This window comes from Podarcis tiliguerta (assembly GCF_965153285.1).
Source record: "Podarcis tiliguerta genome assembly, chromosome: Z".
Lineage (NCBI taxonomy): Eukaryota > Metazoa > Chordata > Lepidosauria > Squamata > Lacertidae > Podarcis > Podarcis tiliguerta.
In genome coordinates, this window is record NC_139553.1 from 4,038,459 (window position 1) to 4,065,834 (window position 27,376).

Sequence of the window (27,376 nt, forward strand, 5' to 3'; positions counted from 1 at the left end):
CCAACATGCTTAGGTCTGATGTAGCCAACTTGAAACTGGGCAAACTCACCACCACAATCCCTGACCAGCTCAAGGGTGATGCTTTTGGCAGCTGGAATTTCTGTGTAAGAAGCGATGAAGGCGAAGTCCTTGTCACGGGCTTCTTTGATCAGGCCTTCTTTGCTGTCTGGGAGGACAGTACCGTTAATTGGCTCCTTGGTTATTTTCTTAATGGAGTATTTTCCTGACACCTACAGGAGAAAAAGAAATGAAAGTTTAGCAATGAATGATTTTAGAGTGTTGTTTGTGCTGTACTTTTGTACTGTTTTATTGTTGTTAGCCACCCTGAGCCCGGCTTCGGCTGGGGAGGGCGGGATATAAATAAAATTTATTATTATTATTATTCAGCATATGTTTCCATTCATGGTAGTGCACACAGTTGCCCAACAGAAGTATTATCTCCAACTGTGTTCAACTCAGAGTAAACTTACTGAAAGGAACAGAGCTAAGTTAGCCATGCCCCTTTTCTTCTTCTGGTTATTTATTCTTTAGCAAAATTTTGAAAACTTAATATAATCAAAATCAAATGTGTAGTCACATACAGAACTGCAGGGTGTGATCGGACTTCATGACATATTGTAAATCTCATTTTAAAAAAGGTCTTCAAGGTAAGTTTAACAGATGGGGATATTGCAATACCAAGTTCTGACAAAATAGACATTTTGCAGTCAGATAGCCCAAATCCTTATGTACGCTTCCTGTACTTTCCCGTTGCTGCTTGGCTTGTGGTTCTTACAATAAAGTTGTACCAGTTCACAGTGAAAGTGTGTTTCTTTCAACTTAATATGCAAGCTTTTGAGTGAGTCTTTAATTTGAGAGCAACTTGGGGAATCCCTTTGGCCGTTCGACTAACATGCCATCAGAATCCTCACTACCACTAATGTAGGCCCTCTTAAGATTAAAGAAGAGTACGTTTTCATTTTCCTCTGTGAATGTATTCTGTGATGAAAGCTGGGGAATTGTAACGGTTTTACCTATTATGTTGTTCCTCTCCTGAAAAACAGTGTCTAAGAATTTTGTTTCTTTAGCACATGATTACCAATGTGGCTGGCGCTGTGGTCTAAACCACAGAGCCTAGGGCTTGCCGATCAGAATGTTGGCGGTTCGAATCCCCACGACAGGGTGAGCTCCCATTGCTCGGTCCCAGCTCCTGCCCACCTAGCAGTTCGAAAGGACGTCAAAGTGCAAGTAGATAAATAGGCACTGCTCTGGTGGGAAGGTAAAACGGTGATTCAGTGCGCTGCTCTGGTTCGCCAGAAGCGGCTCAGTCATGCTGGTCACATGAGCCGGAAGCTGTACGCCGGCTCCCTTGGCCAATAACACGAGATGAGCGCCACAACCCCAGAGTCATCCGTCACTGGACCTAACGGTAAGGGGTCCCTTTACCTTTTTACCAATGCCCATTATTGCAGCATTGGCTACAATGTCCATGAGGCAACCGCCTCAGGCAGCAGGGTCCACCAGGGCAGCATCTCTCAATGTTGACCTTCCTTCCTTCCTTCCTTCCTTCCTTCCTTCCTTCCTTCCTTCCCCCCCTGTTCCTGATATTGGTCTTCCTTGACCCCATTCTTCCCTGGTGGGGAGGGGAGATGCCATTTCAGGTTTTGCCTCAGGGGCTGAAAAGTGCTGGGCCAGCCCTAATCAGAGTTTGGTGTGACTGGCAGATGTTTCACCCTTGCACCACTCTGTCTGCCTCTGAATACAAGTTCCTGCAGGGAGCTTCAATAGCAGAGGCCTTCGTGCCCTACTTGTGGACTCCCCATAGCCCTCTCATTGGCCACTGTGAGAAGCAGAATAGTCTTCTTAAATGTAAGGCAGAGGTGGAAAATCTCAGGCCCAGGAGCTGAATGCCCCCCTTCATGCCCCTTTTGTCTGGCCTTCTGCTTCAACACATCTAGCTTTGCGTTTATGAATAATAGTAATCATGAAGTTCTAAGCCCATAATTTCAGCAGCCAGAGGGCATTTCTCTCCCACTCTTACCATGAATTTCACATATTCAGGCATCTGATCAATGTTCCAAAACATCCTCTCATGGCTTTTAAGCACCAGTAGCGTGGTCAGCTCCTTAGCTGGTTTTCCATTACTGCACGTCACTTTGATGTTCAGATCCACAGCCTGTGTGCTGGAGAACAAACCCAAGGATAAATGATAAGAGCTCATTGTTGAGCAAGGTATTTCTTTTTAACAGCCCATGCAACACCTAGCAGATCCCCCTTTGGTAGACCAGACTGGAATAACATGTTAATCACCAACATGACACCCACCTTGCTATTAAACCTGTGTTTGTCACCTGCATCGTGTAAGGCATTAACATCAGAGGCAGGCTGGCTTTGGTCTTGTGTAGTCTGCTCTGTTGTTATTTTCAACAAGACTTCTCATGGTCCACTGGTGTGTTTTAAATTTACAAAGGCAAAGCAATACTCACAATCTCTAATGGTTCAACAGACATAGCTACTCAAGGCCTCTTCACAAAAATTTCCACAACTGGTAGACACCAGAAATTGTCCATTAGTCTCCCAGTTGACCATAGATTAGAATATGAATAGACTTTTCTTCTTCCCTACCTTTACTAATGCTACCTCGCTATTAAGCTGATCTATCAAAATTGATTAAGGCCCACCTATAAGGTTGATTGCTCTTTCTTTTTCATTAAGGTTATCAACCTTACAGTATCTATTGAGGCAGATCTTTCTGTGTATCACTATGAATTCTGATCTAAAAGCCTAAGTTTCCTTCCCTTTATAATTGTTAAGGTTAATTTATCTACTTCCTAATGTTGCAAAGTTAGGGAACCTCAGGCTTGGGCTGGCCAACCTTTTGATCATTATCAAGACTTATGTACTTCTATTAAGGTGGGTGTGTCCTTATTTTTTCTACTGAGTTGAATATAATATTCCCCATATCTATCGGCTTATCTGTTCCCTCCAATTTTTCAAGTCTGTGCCTCCTTGCCAATATATATTAACACCAGTCTTCCCTCTTTACAGTTTCTTTCTTTTTGGGGAGCACCAGGAAGCACCAAATGTTTATTGTGGTAAGTCTCTTAAATGGCTATACATTGGGGACCTGTACTATCATCTCAAGCCTTCTTCCTTACCCATTTCTGCAGCCTGATCATTGCCAAAAATGTCATAAGCCACTCAAGAATATTGCAGGACAAAACTGGTGGAAATGTGAACATTATTATTTGCATAATTTACTCGCAAGTCAGAAGTTAGATCCATGCAACCAAATTACCCAGATTCTGGAGGACTCTGCTGGAGCCACATGATGTGGGCCTCTTTTCCAGGGTGTACAGTGGAATCCAGACAGCTCTTGGTATTGTCAGAGTCAAACTCAGCCTCTAGGTACGGCTCAGCATCAAAATAGCTCTCAGGTACACATTCCTCGGAGGAGCTGGGCTCTGAAGGACACAAAAGAACAACTGTGGGAAACTTGCTCAGGCAGAAAGAGAAGGAGATAGCTGATGCTCAATAAGAGAAAAACACATGCAATGATACGACTCTTTATGTATCATCAAAAAAGAGGAAATCATCAACTAAGAAAAAGAGGATACGGGCCTGCATAAAATTTGGGTGTGCTGATTTAAATGCACTGGTGGAATTTTAGAAAAATGACTATAAGAAGAAACACAATGCATCTCACCCTGGTGGGAAAGACCGATCAGGTGACTAGTGTGCCTACTCACTTTTCTGTTCAGGTGTTCACTCTGGATAGGCAACTTCAGGACCACTCCTGCTTTCCCTTGGTCAGTGCTTCAAAGAGAAGAGCCCTTCAGATACAGGGCTGTCTTCTGATAGATTGTGATTTGCAAAGTGGACGTAAAGCCACCCATATATGGCCCATTTTTCATTCATTCAGTGTTTTTAGTCAAATCCAAATTCATGCAGATCTAATCAATTAATACATCAATTGAACTCAATTTAATTCATTAGTAAAAGGTAAAGGTAAAGGGACCCCTGACCATTAGGTCCAGTCATAGACAACTCTGGGGTTGCAATGCTCATCTCGCTCTATAGGCCGAGGGAGCCAGTGTTTGTCCGCAAACAGTTTTTCCGGGTCATGTAGCCAGCATGACTAAGCCGCTTCTGGCGAAACCAGAGCAGCGCACAGAAATGTCATTTACCTTCCCGCCAGAGTGGTACCTATTTATCTACTTGCACTTTGACATGCTTTCGAACTGCTAGGTTGGCAAGAGCTGGGACAGAGAAATGGGAGCTCACCCCGTTGCGGGGATTCGAACTGCTGACCTTCTGATCGGCAAGTCCTAGGCTCTGTGGTTTAACCCACAGTGCCACCCGTCATTAGTAACTGCATGCAAATGATTTGGATCAGGTGGGGTAAGGTCCCCTTAGCAAGTCATTGTGGCTCTACAGCATTCCTCACCAACCTGGTGTCTTCCAGATGTTTTGAACTATAACTCTCATCGGCCTCAGCCAGCAATTGATGGGAGTTGTAGTCCAACAACATGCGGAGGACCAGAGGTTGGCGAAGGGTGCTCTATGGGGAGGACTCCTGCTACACTTTGACTTAAGAAACGCCATCTTAACAGAACTGACCTCTGTTGACTTGAAAGTTAATCTTCTGAGGGTCTTCCAATTCTACAAAGGTGCTGACACCCCCATAATAATTTTTGGCCCAATCTAGGATCTCCGCATTGGAGGAAGGCAAATCGGTTTTGTTGATTTCTTTGTTGAACCCCATGACCGTGAGCTTATGCTCATCCTGGAAAAGAAATGTACAGCAGAATAAAATCAGAGTGTTCCCCGTGCTATTTTTATAGAAAAGAGATGCTGGAGCTCATCATGAACACCTCCCTCATTTTCTTATAATAGCAATGGAGACCTGAGAGGTGCTAGAACTGAGTTCCACAAAGTTCTGGCTGAAAAAGGGGCCCTAGTGTTTCCTTTTGGCAATGAGAGTTGCACTCTATAAATCCTCCATGTATTTCATGTCTGGATTCAAGCACAACATTGAGAGATAGTCCTTGGACAGCATTGGGTCTTGTAACTTTAGCCTCACTTTTCTATTATTAAAAGGGGAGTTCCAGGTGGCCAGGAGACAGGGAGCTGAATGAGGTGATATATTGTCCAGTCACTCAGAGAAGTGGACAAATCAATCATTTCTGGTTTCTTCTCAGTTTCTCCTTTTTTCCAGTCTTCATTTTTGCAAGCTATACCCCCTAATATAATGCATTTTAAATGTTATTTTCATGATTAAACGTATTTTTGTGCACACTTCCCATTAATAAATTCATGTTTGTACTCATTTTTTGGTTGGAAAGTTGCACCACAAGATTTGCAAAGGGGGAGTTTTGACGGGTAGGTACATGTTGGTTTGCACACTGTTTTGTGAACTATCAATTTGTTAGTTTGCATTAAAATGCAAACAAAACAAAATTTCTCCCCCATCCCTAACTGCTCCACTTACACAGGGAGGAACAGGAGTGACAACCTATGGGTGCCTTCCTCCCAACCTCACCTGCAGCACCTACTTCGACATCATTGGATCTCTATGTGAGGACTTCATGCTCAAATAAGGGCAGCAAATTTCATAATTTAACTGCACACATTTTGCAAGTGATTGTACACTTTGAACCCACGTGCATTGCACATCAGCCCTGTTTAAATTTCCTTCACTTCTGTACCAATTGTCTCTGTGTGGAGGTGTAGTATTTAAATACATCAGGGTAGGGCAACCGTTTTCAACCTGAGTGCTACATTCCCTTCTAGACAACCTCCTTGGACATGGGAGTGGGGGGGGGCACATAAGAGCACGAGAAGATCCTGCTGGATCAGGCCAGTAGCCCATGTAGTCCAGCATTCTGTTCTTACTGTGGTCAAGCAGATGCCTGTGGGAAACCCAAAAGCAGGGTCTAAAAACAAGGGCACTGTGGTTTGCAGCAACTGGGATACAGAAGCATTTCTACCACCAACTGTGGAGGCAGAGGATAGCCTTTACGTGCATGAACTTGACTAATCCTCTTTTGAAGCCATCTGGTTTAGTGGCCATCAATGCTTCTGGTGGGAGGGAGTTCCATAGTCCTTTCTTTTATCTGTCCTGAATCTTCCAACATGCCTTCCTAGCTCAGGGACATCCATGCTTTTTTATCAGAGAAAGACTGGAGGCTGTAATGTCATTAGAGTGTTTGGTCACTGCTCCATGATGACGCCTATAACATTTATTTTATTTATTTTTATTTATTAAATTTCTATACAGCCCTTCATCTGGGGATCACAGGGCAGTTTAAAATATGAAAACACAAAGATACATAAAATAATAAGTCCCACAGGCCTGTGAGAAGAGGAAATCTTTTGCCTAGCACCTAAAGATATGCAATGGATGCACCAGTCGAAGCTCCCTGGGAAGAGCATCCAGCAATGGGGGGCCACCACAGAAAAGGCCTGTTCTCGTATTGCCACCCTCTGCATGCCTTGTGGGGGAGGCACACGAAGAAAGGCCTCAGATGATAATCACTGGGTCTGGGTTGGCTCAGAGAGGTGGTCTTTGAGGTACTGCAGTTCTAAGCTGTTTATGAGATGGCACTTACACTTTTGGGCATACAAGAAGGAAACAGGAAATGATTTTTGGCACACCAATAACTGTGCAGTTACTTCTGTCAGCTACAATTTTCAGAATTTATTTTTACACTTTCTATCCCCATGTAGGTTACGGAAAAGGAATGACACAAAGGCTCTCTGTGACCCCCCAGTCACCTTCTCAGCACAGAGAGGAAAGAACAAGTCAGAGAGGTCAGGCAGAAGCTGACAGCTAATCTCCCCCCACGATCAAAGGAATTTTATAACCTATTGTTGTCTGCCTTGAAAGCTGAAAAGAGTCAGGCGTCAAACAATCAATCCTGTGAGGTTGGCCAAGCTCAAAAGGAATTCTTTGAAGGAATAGCTGCACAACCAACATTAGAAAGAGCAACATATTTGGGGATTTCCATTTTATTTTACTTTTAAATCCCGTTTGTTAAGAAAGATGAAAACATGGGATGGGGTTTGCATGGCTGACTTTGCACTCCCTTGGCTGATATTAGTACAAATCAGACTCAGAGGTATAGCACGGGGGGGGGGGGGGAGGCTGGGGGGCTGTCACCCTCAGCAGAATTTTTTGTGGGGTGCATTCCTCACAATGCCCAGCCAGCCCCCAGGACTGCCAGGGTGTCGTCAGCTGTTGCGTCCTTCTCACACCAGGGTGCACTAAAAAGCTGGTGCATTTTCACAGGGTTTCTCCCCCCCCCCCCCAGTTGCCAATTACTGCCAATTACTGCAGAATGTGGGATGGGGGTTACTGGATTTAAGATAGGAAAACCGAGAAACTGATCGAAACAAAATAAAAAAATTCCTTCCAGTCGCACCTTAGAGACCAACTAAGTTTGTTATTGGTATCTGAAGAAGTGTGCGTGCACACGAAAGCTCATACCAATAACAAACTTACTTGGTCTCTAAGGTGCAACTGGAAGGAATTTTTTAATTTAACCAGATTGTGACCTACCTGTACCCAGATTACTTACTAAGACTCCAAAAAGTGTGTTTTCTTTCTTTTTCTTTTCTTAAAAAGAAAAACCAACACAACTCTTCTCAATCTTTCAGACTTTTCAAAAACCAGTATTTTGGAAGGGGTGGCTCATCAGGAAGCTAGTTTGGCCTGGCTTTGGGATTTTCCAGGGGATGGTGGCTCATCCCCCCACCCAAATTGTCACAGCCTAAAGGTTCCCTTTTGCCAGCCAACAATGCAAGGAATGGAGAGAAAAAAGGTGACTAAGAGCTGCCTTGCACACCTCCATCTCCCTCCTGACCCCATACAGGGCACGGAATGGAACGTCCAAGAAGGCAGTGCAGTGGCGGCGGGGTGGGGGTGGGGGTGGCGGCCTGCCCTCCAGCTTGAACTAATGGTGCCGCACTGCATCTGATTGTGCCTCTCGCGCCACTGCCCTCCCCCATCCCGCCTCCATTGTCAGCCCTTTTTTATTATTAGACACAAATAGGAAAAGGGTTTTATTTTGCTAACAAAGCTCACAGGCTCGGCTGAGCTGGCTGGAGCCAAGCACCATCCCTGACCCTATGCCAAACAGCCAGAGGAAATGGGAGATTTTCCCCAGGTTATCTGCGTCACAGAGTCTCCCGGCAGAGAGATCCATGGGCAGAGGAAGCGGGGGCCTTGCAAAGTCATGGGTTGTGACATGACAAAGGGGCACAAAATTTGGCATGGAGTGGAGAGGGAAAGGGAGAGGTTTCCCTCCCTCTCTCCTAAATACAGTACTGGAATCCTTCAAGGTCTTCCAATAATGCAAAAGTGTAGGATATCCAGGCCATGCGCAAGATAGTCCTTTTTCACACAGTGGCGGCAGACAGATAAGTTCTTGACATTTATTCGCTTCCCCAAGGTGTCTTTATGGCCACTAACTTGGACGGCTCTAAAAATAGGACTAGACAAATCCATGGAGGATAAGGTAATCAAGGGTAACATTCACCCAGCCATGCCAGCATCTGGTACACTGTGTCTGATGCAGGAGCTAAGATGTAGCTGTTGTGCTTATGTCCTCCTTGGGACTTCCCACAGGGACCTGGCTGGCCACTATAGGAATGGAATACTCCACTAGATGGGCCTCTGGTCTGATCCAGCAGGGCTCTTCTTATGCTTCTGTGTGCTGAGACTGATCCTTGGTCTGTTCCAAGCATGAGGCCCATGCGCTAGTCAACCTGCATCTAGCTGTTTGGTAACTCACTAAAAAGGTGCCTGTGGTAACGGCGTTAACAGCACATCCAGGATAGCACTATGTAAGCCTGCATGGGTTTTTTGAGATGCCTGCATGCACTACTCTGCATCCCAATGGCAAGAGCAGGCTGGCGCATGCTGTGCAATGGGGAACACTTTTTGCAGCCAGTGTTGAGCAGCCATCCTGATTCAGTGCCACTGACATTGCAGTCCCTTCCTGCTTGTATGCATGCTTCTACAACCCTCTCCCAGAATACCTGAGCAGCCTGTGCAATTGTAAACCAATAATGACTCTTGCTTGCCTGGTATATGAGTGTGTATGTGTTTATATTTTATAGTACCTTGATATGAGGTTCCTTCACCCACTCCTTTGGGTGAGATAGGTTGGGGCTGTTGTGAATGCTGGGGTATAAATACAATCAAGCAATCTGTCAGTCAATAGTCCACTGACCCTATGGACTGATATACCCAGGAGCAAGCATCGTGCTCTAGCTCATCATTGGGGAACCAGTGGTCCAACAGATATTCTTGGATTCCCAACTCCCATAATCCCTGGCCAGCATAGCCCATAAGCAGGGATAGTAGGAGTTGTGGCCAAAGTGCTTTCCTTTATTGCTCCTCTGGTTAAGAACAAATGGAGAGCCCTGCTGGATCAGAACAAAAACTTGTCTGGTTCAGCATCTTCTCCTCTCAGTTGGCTAACCTGATGCCACAGTGAGAATCCCACAAGAAAGACCTGAGCCATGATGACTATGCTTCCAGTTGTAGGCAGAAATGCTTCTGAATATCAATTGTTGGAGACCAGAGGGCATCTGGCTAGTTGCTGAGAGAACAGGAAGCTGGACTAGATGGGGCACTGACCTGATCCAGCACATTAGCCTTACGTTCTTATGTTCATCATGACTAGTAGCCATTGGTGGCCTTAACCTCAGTGGATTCTTCTCACCAAGTTGGTGGCCATTGTCACATTGTGTGGGAACAAATTCCACAGCCTGACTACATGCCCCGTGAAGACATGCCTCCTTTCATATGTCTCAAATTCCCCGATATCCAGCTTCACTGGATGACACCATTCAGTTCCCATGTTACCCCAGTCCTGCTTCCCATTCCCCTTGAACTCCACTTTTGACAAGGATAATTTCTAAACTTGGAACTGGAATATGAAGTTTGCCACAGCTTTTGACTCCCCCAGTCCATTTGCTTCTCCTTCCTATTCCAGACTTTCCCAACCTGGTGGGGCCTCCAGATATTTTGGACTGCAACCAATGGGATTGTAGTCTAAAACATCTGGAGGTCACTGAGTTGGAAAGGGCTGCCCTGGATGCTCATGTGTCTGTGGGGGAAACACTGCCCCCATCAAAATGAGTAGTGTTGACATGACCACACATTATATTGCGATTCTGTTTGTACTGTGTTTTCCCCATTACACATATGTGCTCCTGCTCATTGGCAAAGCTTCACGTGACAGAGCCATGTGCAAAATCCCATTGATTTTGCTTTTTTTTCAGCAGCCTTTGCCAGCCTGGTGCCCTCGAGATGTTTTGGTCTATGGCCCCCACCACTCCCAGCCACCTGGAGAGTAAAGCAGGGCCAGGGGGGTCTATGTCTCCCTGACGAGAGCAAAACTTGTGTAATATGCATTTTTGAAAAAGTTATTGTTACACCCACCCTTAAAGGTTTCTGATGTACACTTAAAGCACCTGAAATGTAACTGCCCCACCCTGCAAAATGCAGTGTGTTTCCTAGCTCCCTGCTGCCCTGCCCTGATTAACTCATGACCAAGGATCTTGTTTGCTGAGGGTCCTTTAAAGGTAAAGGTACCCCTGCCCGTACGGGCCAGTCTTGACAGACTCTAGCCTTGTGCACCCATCTCACTCAAAGAGGCCAAGGGCCAGCGCTGTCCAAAGACATTTCCGGGTCACGTGGCCAGCGTGACATCGCTGCTCTGGCGAGCCAGAGCCGCACACGGAACGCCGTTTACCTTCCCGCTAGTAAGCGGTCCCTATTTATCTACTTGCACCCGGGAGTGCTTTTGAACTGCTAGGTTGGCAGGCGCTGGGACCGAACGACGGGAGCGCACCCCGCCACGGGGATTTGAACCGCCGACCTTTCGATCGGCAAGCCCTAGGCACTGAGGCTTTAACCCACAGTGCCACCCGCGTCCCGGGTCCTTTGCTAGTGTACAAATTTGACTGGTCTTCTTCAGTTTCTGGAATCCACATACCTTCCCCTTCTCTCAACTGCTAAGATAAAGAAAGACACCACCCCAGGATTAATACCCTCCCTCCATCTTCTGTGGCTTATCACTATCCTTTTAGAACTGGAATTTGGGAGATTTCTTCCAGCTGTGGAGAAGAAGACAGAAGGTCACAGACTCCCCTGGAGCCTGTCACAGCACATGAAGCCATGTACCCAGTTATTCCAGGTGGGTCAAGCTGCCAAGTCCCAGTCGAGAATGAGGGAAAGATTGAAAGGGCAAAGCAATGGAAGAGCATCACCTCTCACTCTTTCCCTTCCAGCCTATCACCACACTTCTTATACATCAGGCCCCAAAACCCTTCAGGTCTCTCTGCCTGACCTCCAGGTCTCTCCCCAGGCCACCCCACTCTCTGGCCTTGCTTTACCCCCTCCTTTCATGCTTGAAAATGGCTCCCCACCCTGATGTAGATTATACAAGGTCTGCAGGATGTGGCTCAGCCCAGGTACTCACCGTGACGAAGGCAAGGCGGGGATCCCCTGTATTTACATTCAGAACGGAGTGCTTGTTGGAGTTCACCACAAAAACCACCTTCCGGCCTCCTTTTGCTGCTGACACATTGACGCTGAACTGGGTCAAGGGCATCTGGCAGAGAAATGGAAAGGGGGATCATCAGTCAAGTGTTTCAAGACAGGTGAAGAGATTCCTGCCCAAGCGGTAGTCTTTAGCGTTGCAGGCTCTGCCCTGTGGAACCAGCAAAGGCTTGGCAGGATCTCTCCCTTCTGCCAGAGGTTTCTTGAAAACTTCTTTTATTAGACAGGCTTGCACAACGTGATTTTTTCCCTTCTTTTTATCCATCAATATTTGCTGATGTTTCAATGATGTTTTCAAGGATAATTGATTGTTTTTATCCTTTTATATGTTGTGCTCTGCCTCCCTGTATAGTTATGAAAGTGTGGGTATTGTAAAATAAAATGTTAAGGTATGGGGTAGGTTTGGAGTGGCGAGAACTTCCAAGGGACATTGGACTGGGAGAAAGAGGCAGAGTGTGATGGCAGGGAGAGCCAATGTGGTGTAATGGCTAGAATGTTGGACTAGGACCTGTGGGAGACCAGGGTTCAATTCCCCACTTGGCTAGGGAGCTCACTGGGTAACTGTGGGCCACTCAGTTTCTCACCTTAGCTTATCTCACAGTAAGGATGAACAGACAAGAGGTGGAATGCAAATGAAATCAATAAATAGCTTTGAGAGGCATTGCTTCTTTATTTCTGGTCATTACTGTCCTGACTCCAGAAGAAACCCCCTCTCCCAGTACATAGGATTGCCAGGTCAGGAGCATCCTAGACTCTGCAATTTCAGGGCCCAGACCTGAGACATGGGGGCAGCCCCAGTTGATATGGTGGGGCCCTAGAGGTGGAGGTCAATTGGGAGAGGGGAGTGAAGGAGGGCAGACACTCCAACCCTACAAGATTGCCTATGCTATAATTTGTAGCCGGATCCTGCCAGTCGTCTTCTTCTCCTTCTCCTCACCATCACTCTCACACACCTGGAGATTCAGCCTTCCCCAAACCTGGACAGGTCCAGGCAAACCTGGAGACTTCAGGTCAGACCTGGAGGCCAGTGACCTCAGTGGCACATGTAGCCTTGGACTGATCTGCCCGGCCCACTGCTATCTCTCCGAAATTTGTAGGAGGCTTGTGGGTGGCGGGAGCACAGGAAAAATCAAAACAAAAAACACGACCAGAGAGAGACCCAAGTGCTCTCTCTCTCTCTCTCAACACATTCAGCTCCATAGCAGTGGCATGAGCTAATGAATAAACACGGCTCTGTGGGGGCGGCCACAGGACCCCTCGAGTCTCCGCCGTCCTGCCTTGGCAGAGGCCCGCATCTATTTTTAGCCCCCTGCCCTTTTTCAGAAGCCATTGTTTTCTCTCCCCCCCAGAATGGCGGCAGGCTTTCTCCTGCCTGCTCGAGCACTGGGATCTGCTTATAGAAACCGGCTTCCAGTAATTCTTTTCGGGCTGGAGCCTGACCGCCCGCCCCGGCCTACCCTCCCCTGACGCTCGGTCGGGGCTGGGAGCCAGTTGTCTGGATGCCACAGTTGTGACATCAGGGGCCGGCTGCTACGCAACCACCCTCCCACCAACCCCTTTGTAAACACAGGAGGGGGATTTTTGCTCCCATCCTATTTACTGGCAGGATAGGGTGAATATCATTTCCTCCGCATCTAGGCCTCAGCCACTTCCGGGCCTGTCCGTCCACGTCGCCAGAGGCCGGTGGCCTGTTTAATGGCCGAGGGAAGAGAATGCAGGGAAATATGATACTGCGTATATTTATTGTTGCATTTATGTCCCACATTTTTCTCCTAGGAGCGCAAAATGTGGTTCTTCTCCCCCTCCTCATTTAATGCCCACAATCAACCCTGTAGGGGTAGTTTAGGCTGAGAAAGACAATGGCTGGCCTAAGGTCACCCAGCGAACTTTGTGACCGAATGGGGGAATCGAACCTTGGTCTCTAGTCTGACGCTCTTAACCGCTACGCCACACTGGATGAGAATGGGTACATATGGTTTGCCTCAAGCCCATTTCAGAAGTGACCTTCCATGTCTTTCTGCAGAATGGTAACACAAGAGGGGCCAGACACACCTCAATGGGAAAGCGTTCCACAAACAGGGAGCAGCCACCAAGAAGGCCCTATCACAGGTCAGTGCCAACATGGGTGCTGCCTCTTCAGCACTGTAAATGAATGCAATGGAAAAAAGTCCTCATAAAAATGTGAGCACTTTAGTGTGCCTTTCTTCCGATATGCATGTTGTTATATACAGCTCTTCCTGACATACCATTTTTGCAAGCAATTTCCTCTATTAACATCTATTTCCATAGCAGTCATTGATGTCCTCCACATATTTGTCCAATCCTCTTTTAAAGCCGTCCAAATTGGAGACCACCTCTATTTCTTGTGGGAGTGAATCCCCAAATTTCACTATGCACAGTGAGAATTTTTCTTCTTTGTTTTCTGTGCTGAATCTTCCAACATTCAGCTTCATTCAAGTTCTAGTATTCTGAGCGGGGTGGGGGTGGGGGCGGAAATGTTTCTCTATTCACTTTCTCCACATCATGAAAGCCCCCTCCTGAGAGGATTTTATCTACCATCAGGCCTCAGGCCTCATTCACACCATACATTTAAGGTGCTATGACAGCACTTTAAACAGCCATGGTTCCCAACTCCCAAGAATTCTGAGAGCAGTAATTTAAGGGATTTGAGGTGTTTTTGGAGGACACCCCCCATCCTCATCACACGGTGACATCCCAGAGCAATTTAACAACTGATGCCTCTTCACAAGGAGCTTTGGAAACTGGAGTCCTCTGAGAGGAATAGGGGTTCCTACTAACCACTCTCAGCACCCTTAATGAACTACACCTCCCAGAGTTCTGTGGGGGAAGCCAGCACAGTTTAAAGCAGGGGTCAGCAAAGTTTTTGTGACTTGGGTCTGGAGTACACGCGTGCATGCACGCACGCACACGCAAACGCTATTTCCAGCACTCCTTCCGGCACAGAGGAGGCGTGCGCAGTTTACCATTGGCTGACTGAGCGGGCAGCGGGGGTCCCTGAGCGGGTGGCGGGGGTCCATGGGCCAGTTAAACAACCCGCATGGGCCTCTTGTGGTTGCCGACCTCTGGTTTAAAGTGACATCCCAGTGCTTTAAATGTCTGGTGTGAGGCAGGAGCTGATCTCTCCTCCTGGCCTGAGCAATTGTCACCAGCTCTACTCCTAAATTTGTTGTTGTGTTTTTTTTTGGGGGGGGGGGGGGTAAGAGAGCTGCTATTTATCAAGGGCAAGGCAGCCAGAACCGCCACTGATATAGGCTGCAATTTTGAGAACTGTAACCTAAATAACTTGTGCTCAAGCTTGCATTTCACTCTTCCCAACCATTCTCTTTTTTCCTTATTTGCCATGCCTTTTTTGCCAGATTTTTTCAGCTGCTGCAGGATGGGTTATAAACACTGTAAACAAGCAAGTCAGTAAATGTTCAGGGAGGCACTTGTCCATCCCTGTGCCCCCCCCCCCCCGTGCCCAGTGTGTTCTGCCACCACACAGGTTGCTTTTCAGTTGAAGGTTTTGAAGTCAAAGGGAATCCTGCCTGTTTCTGTTCATTCCAGATTTAAAAAGGGGAACTGCCAGGGTTGGCCTGGGAAATCCGTGACCGCATCTGTTGTGTTTTCCGAAGCAGCTGTGGCCTGTTGGTGTGAAGGGCTCACACACACTCGCAATACTTCCCTTTCCTCCTCAGAAGCTGCCTGTCTGGCAATTGCTGAAGGCCTGAGCAGCTGCAAAGAGAAATTTACAAGATTCCGGCTCTCTGAAAAATCTGTAAATTTCATTTTAACCGCCAGCGCAGACCATTAACTGCGCTGGAGATCAGAAGGAAACCAGGAGGCAGAGGGTGATCTTGGGCAAGTCACTTTTTTTCAACCTAACCTACCTAAACTGGGTCATTGTGAGGATGAACGGGCAAGTGGGATAACCACACAGGCCACCTTGGAAGTAGGGTGCGATATACATGTAAACAGCAAATAAATATATCCAGTGTAAAGTTTAAGAACCTTGAAATTGCCCATCCACAACGAGCTCTTTGTTTTTAAGCAAACAGAGCAGGTCAACCCAGACTTCCCTACCAGAGTGAGATGCATTTATTTATATAAATGATATAAATGCTTTCTAAATGTGGATCCATGCATATATACAACATAGGCACATTTTATGCAAAACCGCATACTCTTGCCCTCTTTTTTTGGGGGGGGGGGGGAGAGACTGGTGCTTAAGTGGCTGTTCTGGCAGATCCTGTGTATAATGGTGACTAACTAGAGCTGTAACTTGATTCCAGAAAACAGTGCAATCCTATACATGTCTACATGAAGTAAATCCCACTGAGCTTATTCCCACGTAAACTGGGATAGGGTTTCAGCCACGTTGTATGAATTTTTAGTCAATTAATTACACCAGCAATAAATCTGGAGGCTGGATGGACAGACAGACAGAATACAATTGCTTTTATACATTAAAATGTTTAAATTGTTTTGTATACAAAATTGTTGTTAATTGTTTTTAACATTTATGCTTTTGTTCTTAAATTTCTTCAAGATGTTTTGTAGGAAGAATGTAAAGAGAATGAAACAAAGAAAAATAAATAATTCTGATGCTGTGACCGGTTTCAAGCATGGCTTGCCATAGAAAAGTAGGATGCAAACAAACAATTTCGATTGTGGTAATCCGTAACTCACAGGGTTGTGGTGACAGTAACACTGAAGATGGGAAAGAGAACACGTCATCACCTGACCTCAGTGCTATTATCAGTTTTCAAGAGGTTGAGAGATCTGGATGCAGATTAATAAAACTAACCCAGCCAGATGGATGGAGTATAAATATTATTATTATTATTATTATTATTATTATTATTATTATTATTATTATTATTAATTCATTTGAAGCTTACTGAGGCAGCTTACATAAAAATTGCCACCGTAGTTCATGCACCGGTTACTTCAAGCCTGGATTTCTGCACTGTGCTCTGTGTGGGGCTTCCCTCACACTCGATCTGGAAGCTGCAGTTAGTGCAGAATGTTGCAGCACAGTTGCTGACGGGAGTGAGGCCTTGTCAGCATACAACAGCTGTGCTCAAAGGTCTGCACTGATTGCCAATCTGCTACCAGGTCAAGTTCAAAGTGCTACTAATAGTACACAAAGCCCTTAACAACTTGGAACCAGCTTATCTGAGAGATCGCCTTACCCCACGTGTGCCCACTTGACCACTTTAATAAGCAGAATTGGCACTACTACAGGTGCCACATAATCCCACATCTCTAGAAGCAGGAACTCTTCCAAGAAAGAAGGGGGCATTTGTCTGCTGTATGAGCTGCTCACCTGTGAGATGCTGTACTTCAGGTTAAGAACATGGACTTCCATGTTGGTGTCTCTGGGCCCACGACCCACGCAACCGCTCGTAACCCTGCTAGTTGTGTAGAGCATTTTGACCCGTTGGTCATTCCTGACTGGTTGAAGGGTGCAGCCTGGGTCATCCACTGGGCCTAGGAAGGGAAGAAAAAAGAACCAGGGTCAATGTAATAAAGGGATCAGAAAGAAAACTGATTCAGCTAGCATTTTAATGAGAAATCACCTATTTCATTTTACTTGAACCATTACATGAAAGTAAAGTGCTCCCTCTCAAAATTCACTTCTGCAGATTTTGCAGTTCTCCAACACTGTACAACATATGTATATTAGGGGAAAGAGGATATAATGCATATATGTGTGGAGATGACATAAATAAATTACTTTATAAAAAGGGAAATAGCTTGCTAAGATGTGTTTATCAAGAGAAATTAACACAAGAATGCTGACATATTTATGAGGATTCATTTTATTGGTGTAGAAATGCAGAGACCTGAATCTAAACCAGAGAAAATAAGAAACTGAAACCTCATTAGTGTAATGTCAGTATAATCAAGTCCATGCTCATTGTGTTCCAGTTTGCCATGGTCTAGAGCACTTCCAGTCCCTGTTTTACAGACAGCTGGAGAGCACAAGAGACTAGACCTGGGGGAAGTTTGAAGAATTTCTAATGGGCTTCATATGTGTGTTACACTTTGCTCTTAATGAAGTGGTTTAGTCACCATTCTTCGAATGAAGACTACATCTTACAGTCAGTCGCTTGTATTTCTATCAGGGGAAGGAATGTTGATCATCAAGCTCACCCTAGGCATTTAAGGTCCGAATATAGCACTGGAATAGCACAGGGAAGCAATAAAGGGAACATTTCTTCTGAGCATGTGCAAAGTAAGTTGTAACAACTAAGTGCATTTTCATCCATACAAAATGAGTTTGTCATGTGAATGTCAACAATTCCCCTTCCACCATAGCTGTCAACCTTCCCTTTTTTTTCAGGTAATTCCCTTAATCCAGTGTCGTTTCCCGCTGCTATCCCAGATTGTTAGATATCCCGAAGAAAAGACTCCCTGGAAAAGACCCTGATGTTGGGAAAGATGGAGGGCACAAGGAGAAGGGGACGACAGAGGACGAGATGGTTGGACAGTGTTCTCAAAGCTACCAGCATGAGTTTGACTAAACTGCGGGAGGCAGTGCCTGGCGTGCTCTGGTCCATGGGTCACGAAGAGTCGGACATGACTAAAAACAACAAGACTGTCCCCAGGACAGGTGAGGCTGCTGGTCCCTTATTTTCAATTCTGAAAGTTGACAGCTATGCCTTCCACAACCAGAATGCTATTCTGGGAGAAGGATTCTGTCCCAGTGCATGCAGAAGGCTCCAGGTTCAGCCCTAAGCATCTATCTCCAGGTAGGGTTGGGAGAGACACCAGCCTGCAACCATGGAGAGCCGCTGCCAGCTAGTGCTCTCCAAATGGCCAATAGTGAGTGACAATGGGTGGTAGAGACCAACAACATTAGCAGAGAAGCACATTAGCTACCCCTGTTGTAAATACTGAGCTCACCTGAAGACCAATGCTTTATAATGCTCTTAAACAATTGTTGGTGGATTTGCTGCTTGATGGAGGAGTATTTATTTATTCCCCAAATGCTCTGCTTATATATTGGGTAATAAAGTAAATATTACAAAGTCACCATAAGTTCATGCTGTTCTGTCAGCTAAACATTGCAGCAGGCCCCTAGGACTTTTCATTCCTGGGGGAAGCAAGGAATGTGGGGGAATTAGCAACATCTGCCTTTCTATCTGTTATTTCTATCCAAATAATAGCAGAGAGAAATTCACCTCAGGATCTCTCTGCTCGTCTCATAGAGCACTGATTTGTAGTGGGCTGTATCTTTCTGCTTAAGTTTTTTTTTAAAAAATAAAAATAGAAACTTCCCCTCAATTGTCACATGAGCTGAATGAAACCTAGCATGGGAGACTTCCTGTCCCAAGTCACCCCTGCTTGAAATCACATGATGCCCCAGACAAACCATTGAAACAAGTGAGGAAGTTAACTTTCTCAAGGGAGGGCCCCATTCCACTAATTCTCAGACTGGGAAGAACTGGGGGAGGACTGTGGTGGGCTGAGAGGAGGAAATTGGAAAGCTCCTATTTGAGGTATTCCTCAGAAAACAGTTCTCTGGGAGTTTATCAAGATAATGGCAACAGAAGGTCATGGCTTCTGTTCAGTAGCCAAATGTGCTGCTGGAAAAAGAACCTTTACATGTCAGTGCTTAACTAGCAACTTGAATAGCTGGATGACATAGCTCAGTCGGTAGAACGTCAGACTCTTAATCTCAGGGTCCTGGGTTCCAGTCTCACACTGGACAAAAGATTCCTGAATTGCAGGGGGTTGGACTAGATGACCCTTATGGCCCCTTCCATCTCTACCATTCTATGATTCTATGCAGGTTTGCCGTATTTCAATTGACTTGGACAAAGCACTGCCTTTGGAAAATTCTCCCCAGACGTCAATTCCACTTTTGAAATCCTGGTTATGGCAACTCTAACATAGGTAAAGTTGCCAAAACATTAGGTCCAGTCTTGACCGATTCTGGGTTGCGGTGCTCATTTCGCTTTATTGGCCGAGGGAGCCGGCGTACAGCTTCTGGGTCATGTGGCCAGCATGACTAAGCCGCTTCTGGCGAACCAGAGCAGTGCACAGAAACGCCGCTTACCTTCCCGCTGGAGCGGTACCTATTTATCTACTTGCACTTTGACGTGCTTTCAAACTGCTAGGTTGGCAGGAGGAGGGACCGAGCAACGGGAGCTCACCCCGTCGCGGGGATTTGGACCTCCTGATCGGCAAGTCCTAGGCTCTGTGGTTTAACCCGCAGCGCCACCCGCGTCCCTTAACCCTACTTTAAAAGAGGATTTAGACAAATTCCTGGAGGAGAGGGCTATTGATGGCTATTAGCCATGTATGCTTTCCACCCACTGTCAGAAGTTTCCAATAGGCATCTGGTTGGCCATTGAGAGAACAGGATGCTGGACTAGATGGGTCATTAGCCCAATTCAACAGGCTCTTCTGATTTTCCCATAGAGAACAGTGTGGTGTAGTGGTTAGCATGTCGCACTAGGAACTGGGAGACCAGGGTTTCAATCCTCACTCAGCCATGAAGCTCACCAGGTGACCTAGGGCCAGTCACCAAACTGTCAGCCTAAGCTACATCACAGGGTCACTGTGAGGATGAAATGAAGAAGGGACGGGCCATGTGTTCTACCTTAAGCTCCTTAGAGGTAAGGTGGGATGTTGGCACTCCTCTGTCTCAAGGAACAATGGAGTGCACCTTCAGGGGTGAAGTCAAACCACCGCATTAGCAGCACCAAAGTGACCTCTCTGGGTACCAAGCCTGGGTAGTGCGTAGGGAGGTCCTGGGCATACATAAGTAATAAGGCTCCCAGTGTGGTCCTCTGAAATTTGCATCAAGATGCCACCTCCCTCTCTTCTTTCAAATCCTTTCCTCAAACCCACTTTCTGCAGAAGAGCCTGGCTGTTTGATCAGACCAAAGGCATCTCTAGTTCAGCATCCTCTTCTCACAGTGATCTATGAGATGCCTCTGGAAAGCCTGCCAGCAGGGCACCAGCACAATGGCACTCTCACATTTGTGATGCCCATCTGCTGGGACTCAGAGGCACACCACCTCTGATATTGGTGGTAACACAGCCATCATGACTAGCAGCCATTGATAGCCTTAATATCCACAAATGTGTCTTAATTCCCAAGTTGATTTGGCACAACCCTTCAGAACTCATTTCCTGCTAACAGGGGAGGTAAACAGTGGTCCTCCAGATGTTTGCTGGACTCCCATAATCATTGGTCATGCTAGTAAGGGCTGGTGGGAGCTGGAGTCCAGCAATGTCTGGACAGCCACAGGTTCCCCATCCCTGGTCTAAGCTGACAGGTTGTGGCTCTCCACGCTTTCAGACCAGAGTCTCTGCTATCTCTACCTGAAGATGCAAGGGATTGAACCTTCTGCATGCAAAGCAGATTCTCTACCACTGGGCTACAGCCTTTCCCCTGAATAAATACCATGCTTTAATAAATTTATGCTGGCAGGGGCTGATGAGCCCCAACAACATCTGAAGGGCCACAGGTTACCAATCCCACCCATACTAATCTTAATTACAAGTAGCTGATCACATTGGAAGGACATGAAGACTCTCTCGCTTATAGCTTGGAGTCTGGCAATTAGCAGAATGGCACGTTAATCCAAGAATGCATGTGGGCTAGAGGAGAAGCATGAAGAGAGAGGTTTTCAGGAGAGGTTTGGTTGTGCAAATAATCTCTCTCTTTTTTTATTATTCTAGCCTCCATCCCACTCCCTTGCGTTCAGTTCTGGGTTGTCCCACCCTTGAAATAGGGGTCTGCCACCTTGTTATTATTCCCCAGTGCAATGTTTCACCACAAGGAAAATAAAACAGTTTTCCAAAGGCCGCTATCACACAGGTCACAAGCGCTTCCAGTTAGACTTCTCCAGGGGCTGGGAACCTTTTCCTCAGCCTGAGGGCCGCATTCCAGTCTGGGAAACCTTTTGAGGGCCATGTGCCAAGGTTGGGTGGGGCAAGAGGCAAAAGCAGGTGGAGGAACGAATGCTTATTTTACCTTTGTCACAAAAGTTCTTGCACACACTCACACACCCCTCTCTGTCCTCCATCCAGGCAAGCAAGCAAGCAAGCAAGCGGCATTACCAGATTTCGAGGGCAAAATTGCAAGCTGGCAAAAATGCTCAGGCATGAATGTATGCAGTTTTGTGCTTTTATATTCTAAACTGCCCTGGTATAGAAATGAAATTAATAGTACAGCCATACCTCGGGTTGAAGTAGCTTCGGGATAAGTATTTTTGGGTTGCGTTCTGCGGCGACCCAAAAGTAACGGAGCGCGTTACTTCTGGGTTTTACCGCTCGCGCAAGCGCAGATGGTCAAAATGACGTCACGCGCATGCGCATAAGCGGCGAATCGCGGCCTGCGCATGCGCAGACGCATGGATGCGGGTTGCGTTCGCTTCTGGATCCAGAGGTACCATTGTATCAGTAATGAATAATAATAATAATAATAATAATAATAATAATAGTCCCCAATTCTGGACTATTGTGGCCTTCCCCAATATGGGGACGGATCTGCTTCTGGAAAACATGTGGGAATCTTAGTTGGTGCAATGGAGGTTCATCTAGCCCTGCCCCTGGGACCGAGGTCACTTTGGGCCCCCCAATTAAATATTTGAGGTCTCTCCCCCAACGTTGATGGGCATTGCCATTCAAATGGTGTGTGTAAGCTGTATCTTGTGATCGATTATGCATATTTTATTCAAGTTGGCACCCATGATCCCAGCTCAGAGCTCAGTGCAGACCTTGCAGTGAACGATTCTACAGCACCCTCCCTGAGAGCTGGCTGCCCAGCCTCTGTGAAGACATTTCACCGATAGTGCCTATTTAACAAGGCATAAATGAACAATTGGGACGCGGGTGGCGCTGTGGGTTAAACCACAGAGGCTAGGACTTGCCGATCAGAAGGTCGGCGGTTCGAATCCTCGTGACGGGGTGAGCTCCCGTTGCTCGGCCCCTGCTCCTGCCAACCAAGCAGTTCAAAAGCACGTCAAAGTGCAAGTAGATAAATAGGTACCACTCCAGCGGGAAGGTAAGCGGTGTTTCCGTGTCCTGCTCTGGTTCGCCAGAAGCGGCTTAGTCATGCTGGCCGCATGACCCGGAAGCTGTACGCCAGCTCCCTCAGCCATAAAGTGAGATGAGCACCACAACCCCAGAGTCATCTGCGACTGGACCTAATGGTCAGGGGTCCCTTTACCTTTAAATGAACAATGCAGTAAACAGATCTTTTCCATGCTGCACGGTTTACATGAAGGCGCACCACTCACAATTCAATGTGTTCTCTCAGGGTGTCAAATCCCAGTTTCCTGACCCCTCTTGATGGAGATGCATAATGTATACAAAATGCTGTGGGTGGGGGGCAAATGACAACAAATGACACCTGACTCCTGAGAAGACAAATGCACACAGCGGGATGAAGGAGAAGCCAAGCCGGCACAGGACAGATTCCTGCGAGTCCCTTACTCTAAGGTCACGGCCCAGGCTGCTTCCATGACGCTGTGTCCTCTACCCCACCTATTGTCCCATATTTCCTCAGTGTACCAACCTAGGCCAACCCCACTGCCGGCAGCATCCAGAGGAAGACAAACAGTCGCTTATCTGGGCTCTACAGGCTGCGTCACCCTTCCCTTTTCTGGTCCTGCACCGCACTGCCTGTCTAGGAAAATGCTGCCGGGACAAGGCCGCGAAGCCTCAAGGCTGAGCAATGCGCCACACAGACAAAAGCTTTATCTGTTTATGTTAATTCAGGGCCCGAGATCTCTGTTGGACCCACACACACAAAAGCAAAGAGATTAGATCGGCTCGGCGGCGGCAAACAGGAGAGCGGCACCAACCACTCACGTCTGAAGATTAACCAAAGCGGTCTGCCTTTGGCGTAAAAAAAGTTCCCACACAGGAGATGTGGCCTATTCATGCCAGTTTGGGAGGTACTAATGCCTTGCATGGCTCAGCAAAACAGGCGGGCCACTTGGGCCTTCGTCAGAGAAGGCTTTCTGGCAGTGGGTTTATAGAATCATAGAATTGTAGCATTGGAAGGGACCCTGAGGGTCATCCAGTCCAACCCCCTGCAATGCAGGAATCTCAGCTAAAGCATCCCTGACAGATGGCTATCCAACCTCTGCTTAAAAACCTCCAAGGAAGGAGAGCCCACAACCCACCAAAGGAGACCATTCCACTGTGGAACAACTCTTATTGTCCGAAAGTTTTTTCTGATGTTTAGTCGGAATCTCCTTTCTTATAATTTGAAGCCATTGGATCAAGTCCTATCCTCTAGATCAGGGGTTGTCAACCTGGTCCCTACTGCCCACTAGTTGGCGTTTCAGGATTCTAGGTGGGCGGTAGGGGGTTCTACGGCACAAGCTGAATCCTCCTTCCATCGAGCACCGGTGGGCGGTAAGGAAATTTTACCATCAAGAAAGATGCATTAGTGGGCAGTAGGTATAAAAAGGTTGACTACCCCTGCTCTAAAGCAAGATAAAAACAAGCTTGCTCCATCTTCCATGTGACCACGTGATATTTGAAGATGAAAGATCTCCTCTCAGTCTCCTCTTTTACAGGTTAAACATACCCAGCTCCTTCACACACTCCTCATAAGGCTTGGTTTCCAGGCCCTTGATCATCTTGGTTGCCCTCCTCTGCACACGTTCCAGCTTGTCAACATCCTTCTTAAATTGTGGTGCCCAGAACTGGACACAGTATTTGAGGTGTGGTCTGAGCAAGGCAGAATAGAGTAGTACAGTGGTACCTCGGGTTACATATGCTTCAGGTTACATATGCTTCAGGTTACAGACTCCGCTAACCCAGAAATAGTACCTCAGGTTAAGAACTTTGCTTCAGGATGAGAACAGAAATCGTGCTCCGGCGGCGCAGCGGCAGCAGGAGGCCCCATTAGCTAAAGTGGTGCTTCAGGTTAAGGTTAAGCACGGACCTTGGGGACAAATTAAGTACTTAATCTGAGGTACCACTGTAGTACTATTACTTCCCTTGATCTGGACACTATACTTCTATTGACGTACAGCGTCACCTTTTTTTTGCTGCTGCATCACACTGTTGACTCATGTTAAGCTTGTAGTCCACCAAGACCCCCAGATCCTTTTCACAGGTACTGCGAAAGTAAGCCAGGTGCCCCCCCCCCATCTTATTTTGTGCATCTGGTTCTTCCTGCCCAAGTGCAGAACCTTACATTTATCCCCACTGAAATTCATTTTGTTGGTTCGGGCCCAGTTCTACAATCTGTTAAGGACATTTTGAATTCTGATTCTGTCTTTGGCAGCATTGGCTACCCCTCATCTGCAAATTTGATGAGCGTCCCCTCAATACCTGCTGCTTAACCCTCTGCTTTTATCCTGAGTGTGGTTTCTCTCTCTCCCCCCCCCCCCCCGTTTTAAAATTTATTTCCCAGGAGATCCACAAAAATACTTCATGGAACCTGCCATTCCCCTGTACACACCACAACATACAATATTATGCATCTATAAAACACATTCTTGTGAGCCCGAAGTTAGTATAAATTTTTGGAACTAGTCTTGGGTTTTCTGAGTGCGGTTTCTGAAGCATTGTTATTAAATGGTTAAATAAACACCTCCCAATTACCGTATTTTTCGCTCTATAGGACGCACCCGACCATAGGACGCACCTTGTTTTAGAGGGGGGGGGACAAGAAAAAAAATTCTCCCCCTCTCTGCTCAGCACCCCTTCAGCGAAGCGGCAGGAGAAACGGAGCCCCTTCCATTTCTCCTCCCGCTTTGCTGAAGGGGTGCTGCACAGCTCTACCTCTCTGCTGAAGCCAGGAGCCGCCTGAAGCCTTTGGAGCGCAGCGGGAACTCATGCTGCACTCCAAAGGCTACAGGTTCCTTTCGCTGACCCGAAGCCTTTGGAGCGCAGCGACCCCTCTCGCTCTCAAGGCTTCAGCAAAAGCAACGCGAAGCCTCCGGATTACGGGGGGAGCTCTCCCTCTGTGCTTCAGAGGCTTCGCGTTGCTATCGCTGAAGCCAAGGAGCCTGCATTCGCTCCATAGGACGCATACACATTTCTCCTTCATTTTTGGAGGGGAAAAAGTGCGTCCTATAGAGCGAAAAATACGGTACATGCAGTTAAAAGCTCTGTCAAGTGCAAACTCATTTGCTGTTGACCAAGTTTGGTTTACTGTCCTAATGGTAAGATAAAGGTAAAGGGACCCCTGACTGTTAGGTCCATTTGCGGACGACTCTGGGGTTGCGGCACTCATCTCATTTTATTGGCCAAGGGAGCTGGCGTACAGCTTTAGGGTCCTGTGGCCAGCATGACTAAGCCACTTTTGGAGAACCAGAGCAGCGCACGGAAACGTCGTTTACCTTCCTGCCGGAGCGGTACCTATTTATCTCCTTGCACTTTGATGTGCTTTCAAACTGCTAGGTTGGCAGGAGCAGGGACTGGGCAACAGGAGCTCACCCCGTCGCGGGGATTCGAACCACCAACCTTCTGATCGGCAAGTCCTGGCTCTGTGGTTTAACCCACAGTGCCACCCGCATCCCTAATGGTAAGGTAGTTCAGATCTAAGGTCTCACAAGAGGACTCTGCAACACAAGATCTGAGCATAACCAACTTCAGCATTGTGCTCAGTGAAAGCTGAAGGAGCCATTGCCCAAATATGAATGTTTCTGTCCACGATTTTGAGCTGATGAGAGTTGTACTCCAAAACTTCTGGAAGACACCAGTTGGGGAAGGCTACGTTAAAGAGTTTGATGTGAAGCAGGACCTGAGTACATGAGCACTCTCTGTGTGATTCCCAGAATCTGGCAGTCAGAAAGAGGGCAGAGAGGGAAATGTGAGTGTGTGTAAGAACCAGTCTACTTCACAAAGGTAAAGTTCATGTTAGTTGCTTCACGCACTTTTAGTTGTTTAAATTGTTTGCACTATGTGTTAAATGTAAGCCCCTGCCAATCACAGACATGTGGCCCCTGGAAAGCAGCCCAGGAAGGAATGTGGCCCCTTGGCTGAAAACGAGATTCCCTCACCTACTCTAGCAGTTGATGCAAAGAACATCTAGTTGGGAAGTTTCATTCCCAGTCTCCTTTTTAATGGTTTGGGATTCAGTTCCCACCCGCCCCTTGCCATTTTCTGTGGTTCCTTAACCCAGTTCTGTGGATGTGTGTGTGTGTTGGTGGGGGTATTTTTTATAGGGAATAGGAATGGATGGGAACAAGCTGTGCCTCTCACTTTTCACAGTCCAGATCTCCTCCCAGTTTATCTTTGCTCTTGCACTACTTGGCTGATTTTTTCACCGCCTCAGCTTTCTAAACACTTCAAGAAGGAATCCCTGTGGTTTCCCCTTTGCTCCACTTCCTCCATTCTTCCCCCTCCTCCTTCAGAAAGTGAAGGAAAATCTGCAACTTTGCAATTTCTCTTCTCTCTCTCTTTTGCACCCCGGGTGCTTTCCCAGCCCCAAAACTTTAAACTATTTCCTGTGAGCAGAACAGGGCGTTTAAATCACTTTCTGGGGAGGATCACTATTCACTGGACAAGGCCTCATATGTGGGTTGGGCAAGAGTCCCAATTTTAATCTCTCCAGTTCAGCCACCCATGTGGGGGTGACCCCTGGCTTATCTTAATGGGCTGTTTTGGGATTACTTGATTTGCATTCACTCCAGTTGTCCCTGTGTACCAGAGTGGGAAACCTTTCTTAGCCTGAGGGCCACATACATTCCTGGGGGGCCACATACAAATACATTGGTACCTCTGGTTACGTACTTAATTCGTTCTGGAGGTCTGTTCTTAACCTGAAACTGTTCTTAACCTGAAGCACCACTTTAGCTAATGGGGCCTCCCGCTGCCACCACTCCACTT

General features: G+C 46.9%; 1 protein-coding gene across 2 annotated transcripts in view; it reads right to left on the reverse strand.

The window, feature by feature from the left end:
• Positions 1 to 27,376, reverse strand: part of ENG (endoglin) — a 51,548-nt gene that overhangs the window by 17,880 nt on the left and 6,292 nt on the right. For both annotated transcript variants that reach the window (XM_083423065.1, XM_083423066.1), the window contains exons 2-7: positions 16,884 to 17,047; positions 11,475 to 11,606; positions 4,600 to 4,765; positions 3,278 to 3,443; positions 2,021 to 2,162; positions 50 to 230 (exon numbers count right to left, since the gene is read on the reverse strand). In XM_083423065.1, the coding sequence (XP_083279191.1) occupies positions 50 to 230; positions 2,021 to 2,162; positions 3,278 to 3,443; positions 4,600 to 4,765; positions 11,475 to 11,606; positions 16,884 to 17,047 (951 nt within the window). The remainder of the gene's footprint in view (positions 1 to 49; positions 231 to 2,020; positions 2,163 to 3,277; positions 3,444 to 4,599; positions 4,766 to 11,474; positions 11,607 to 16,883; positions 17,048 to 27,376) is intronic.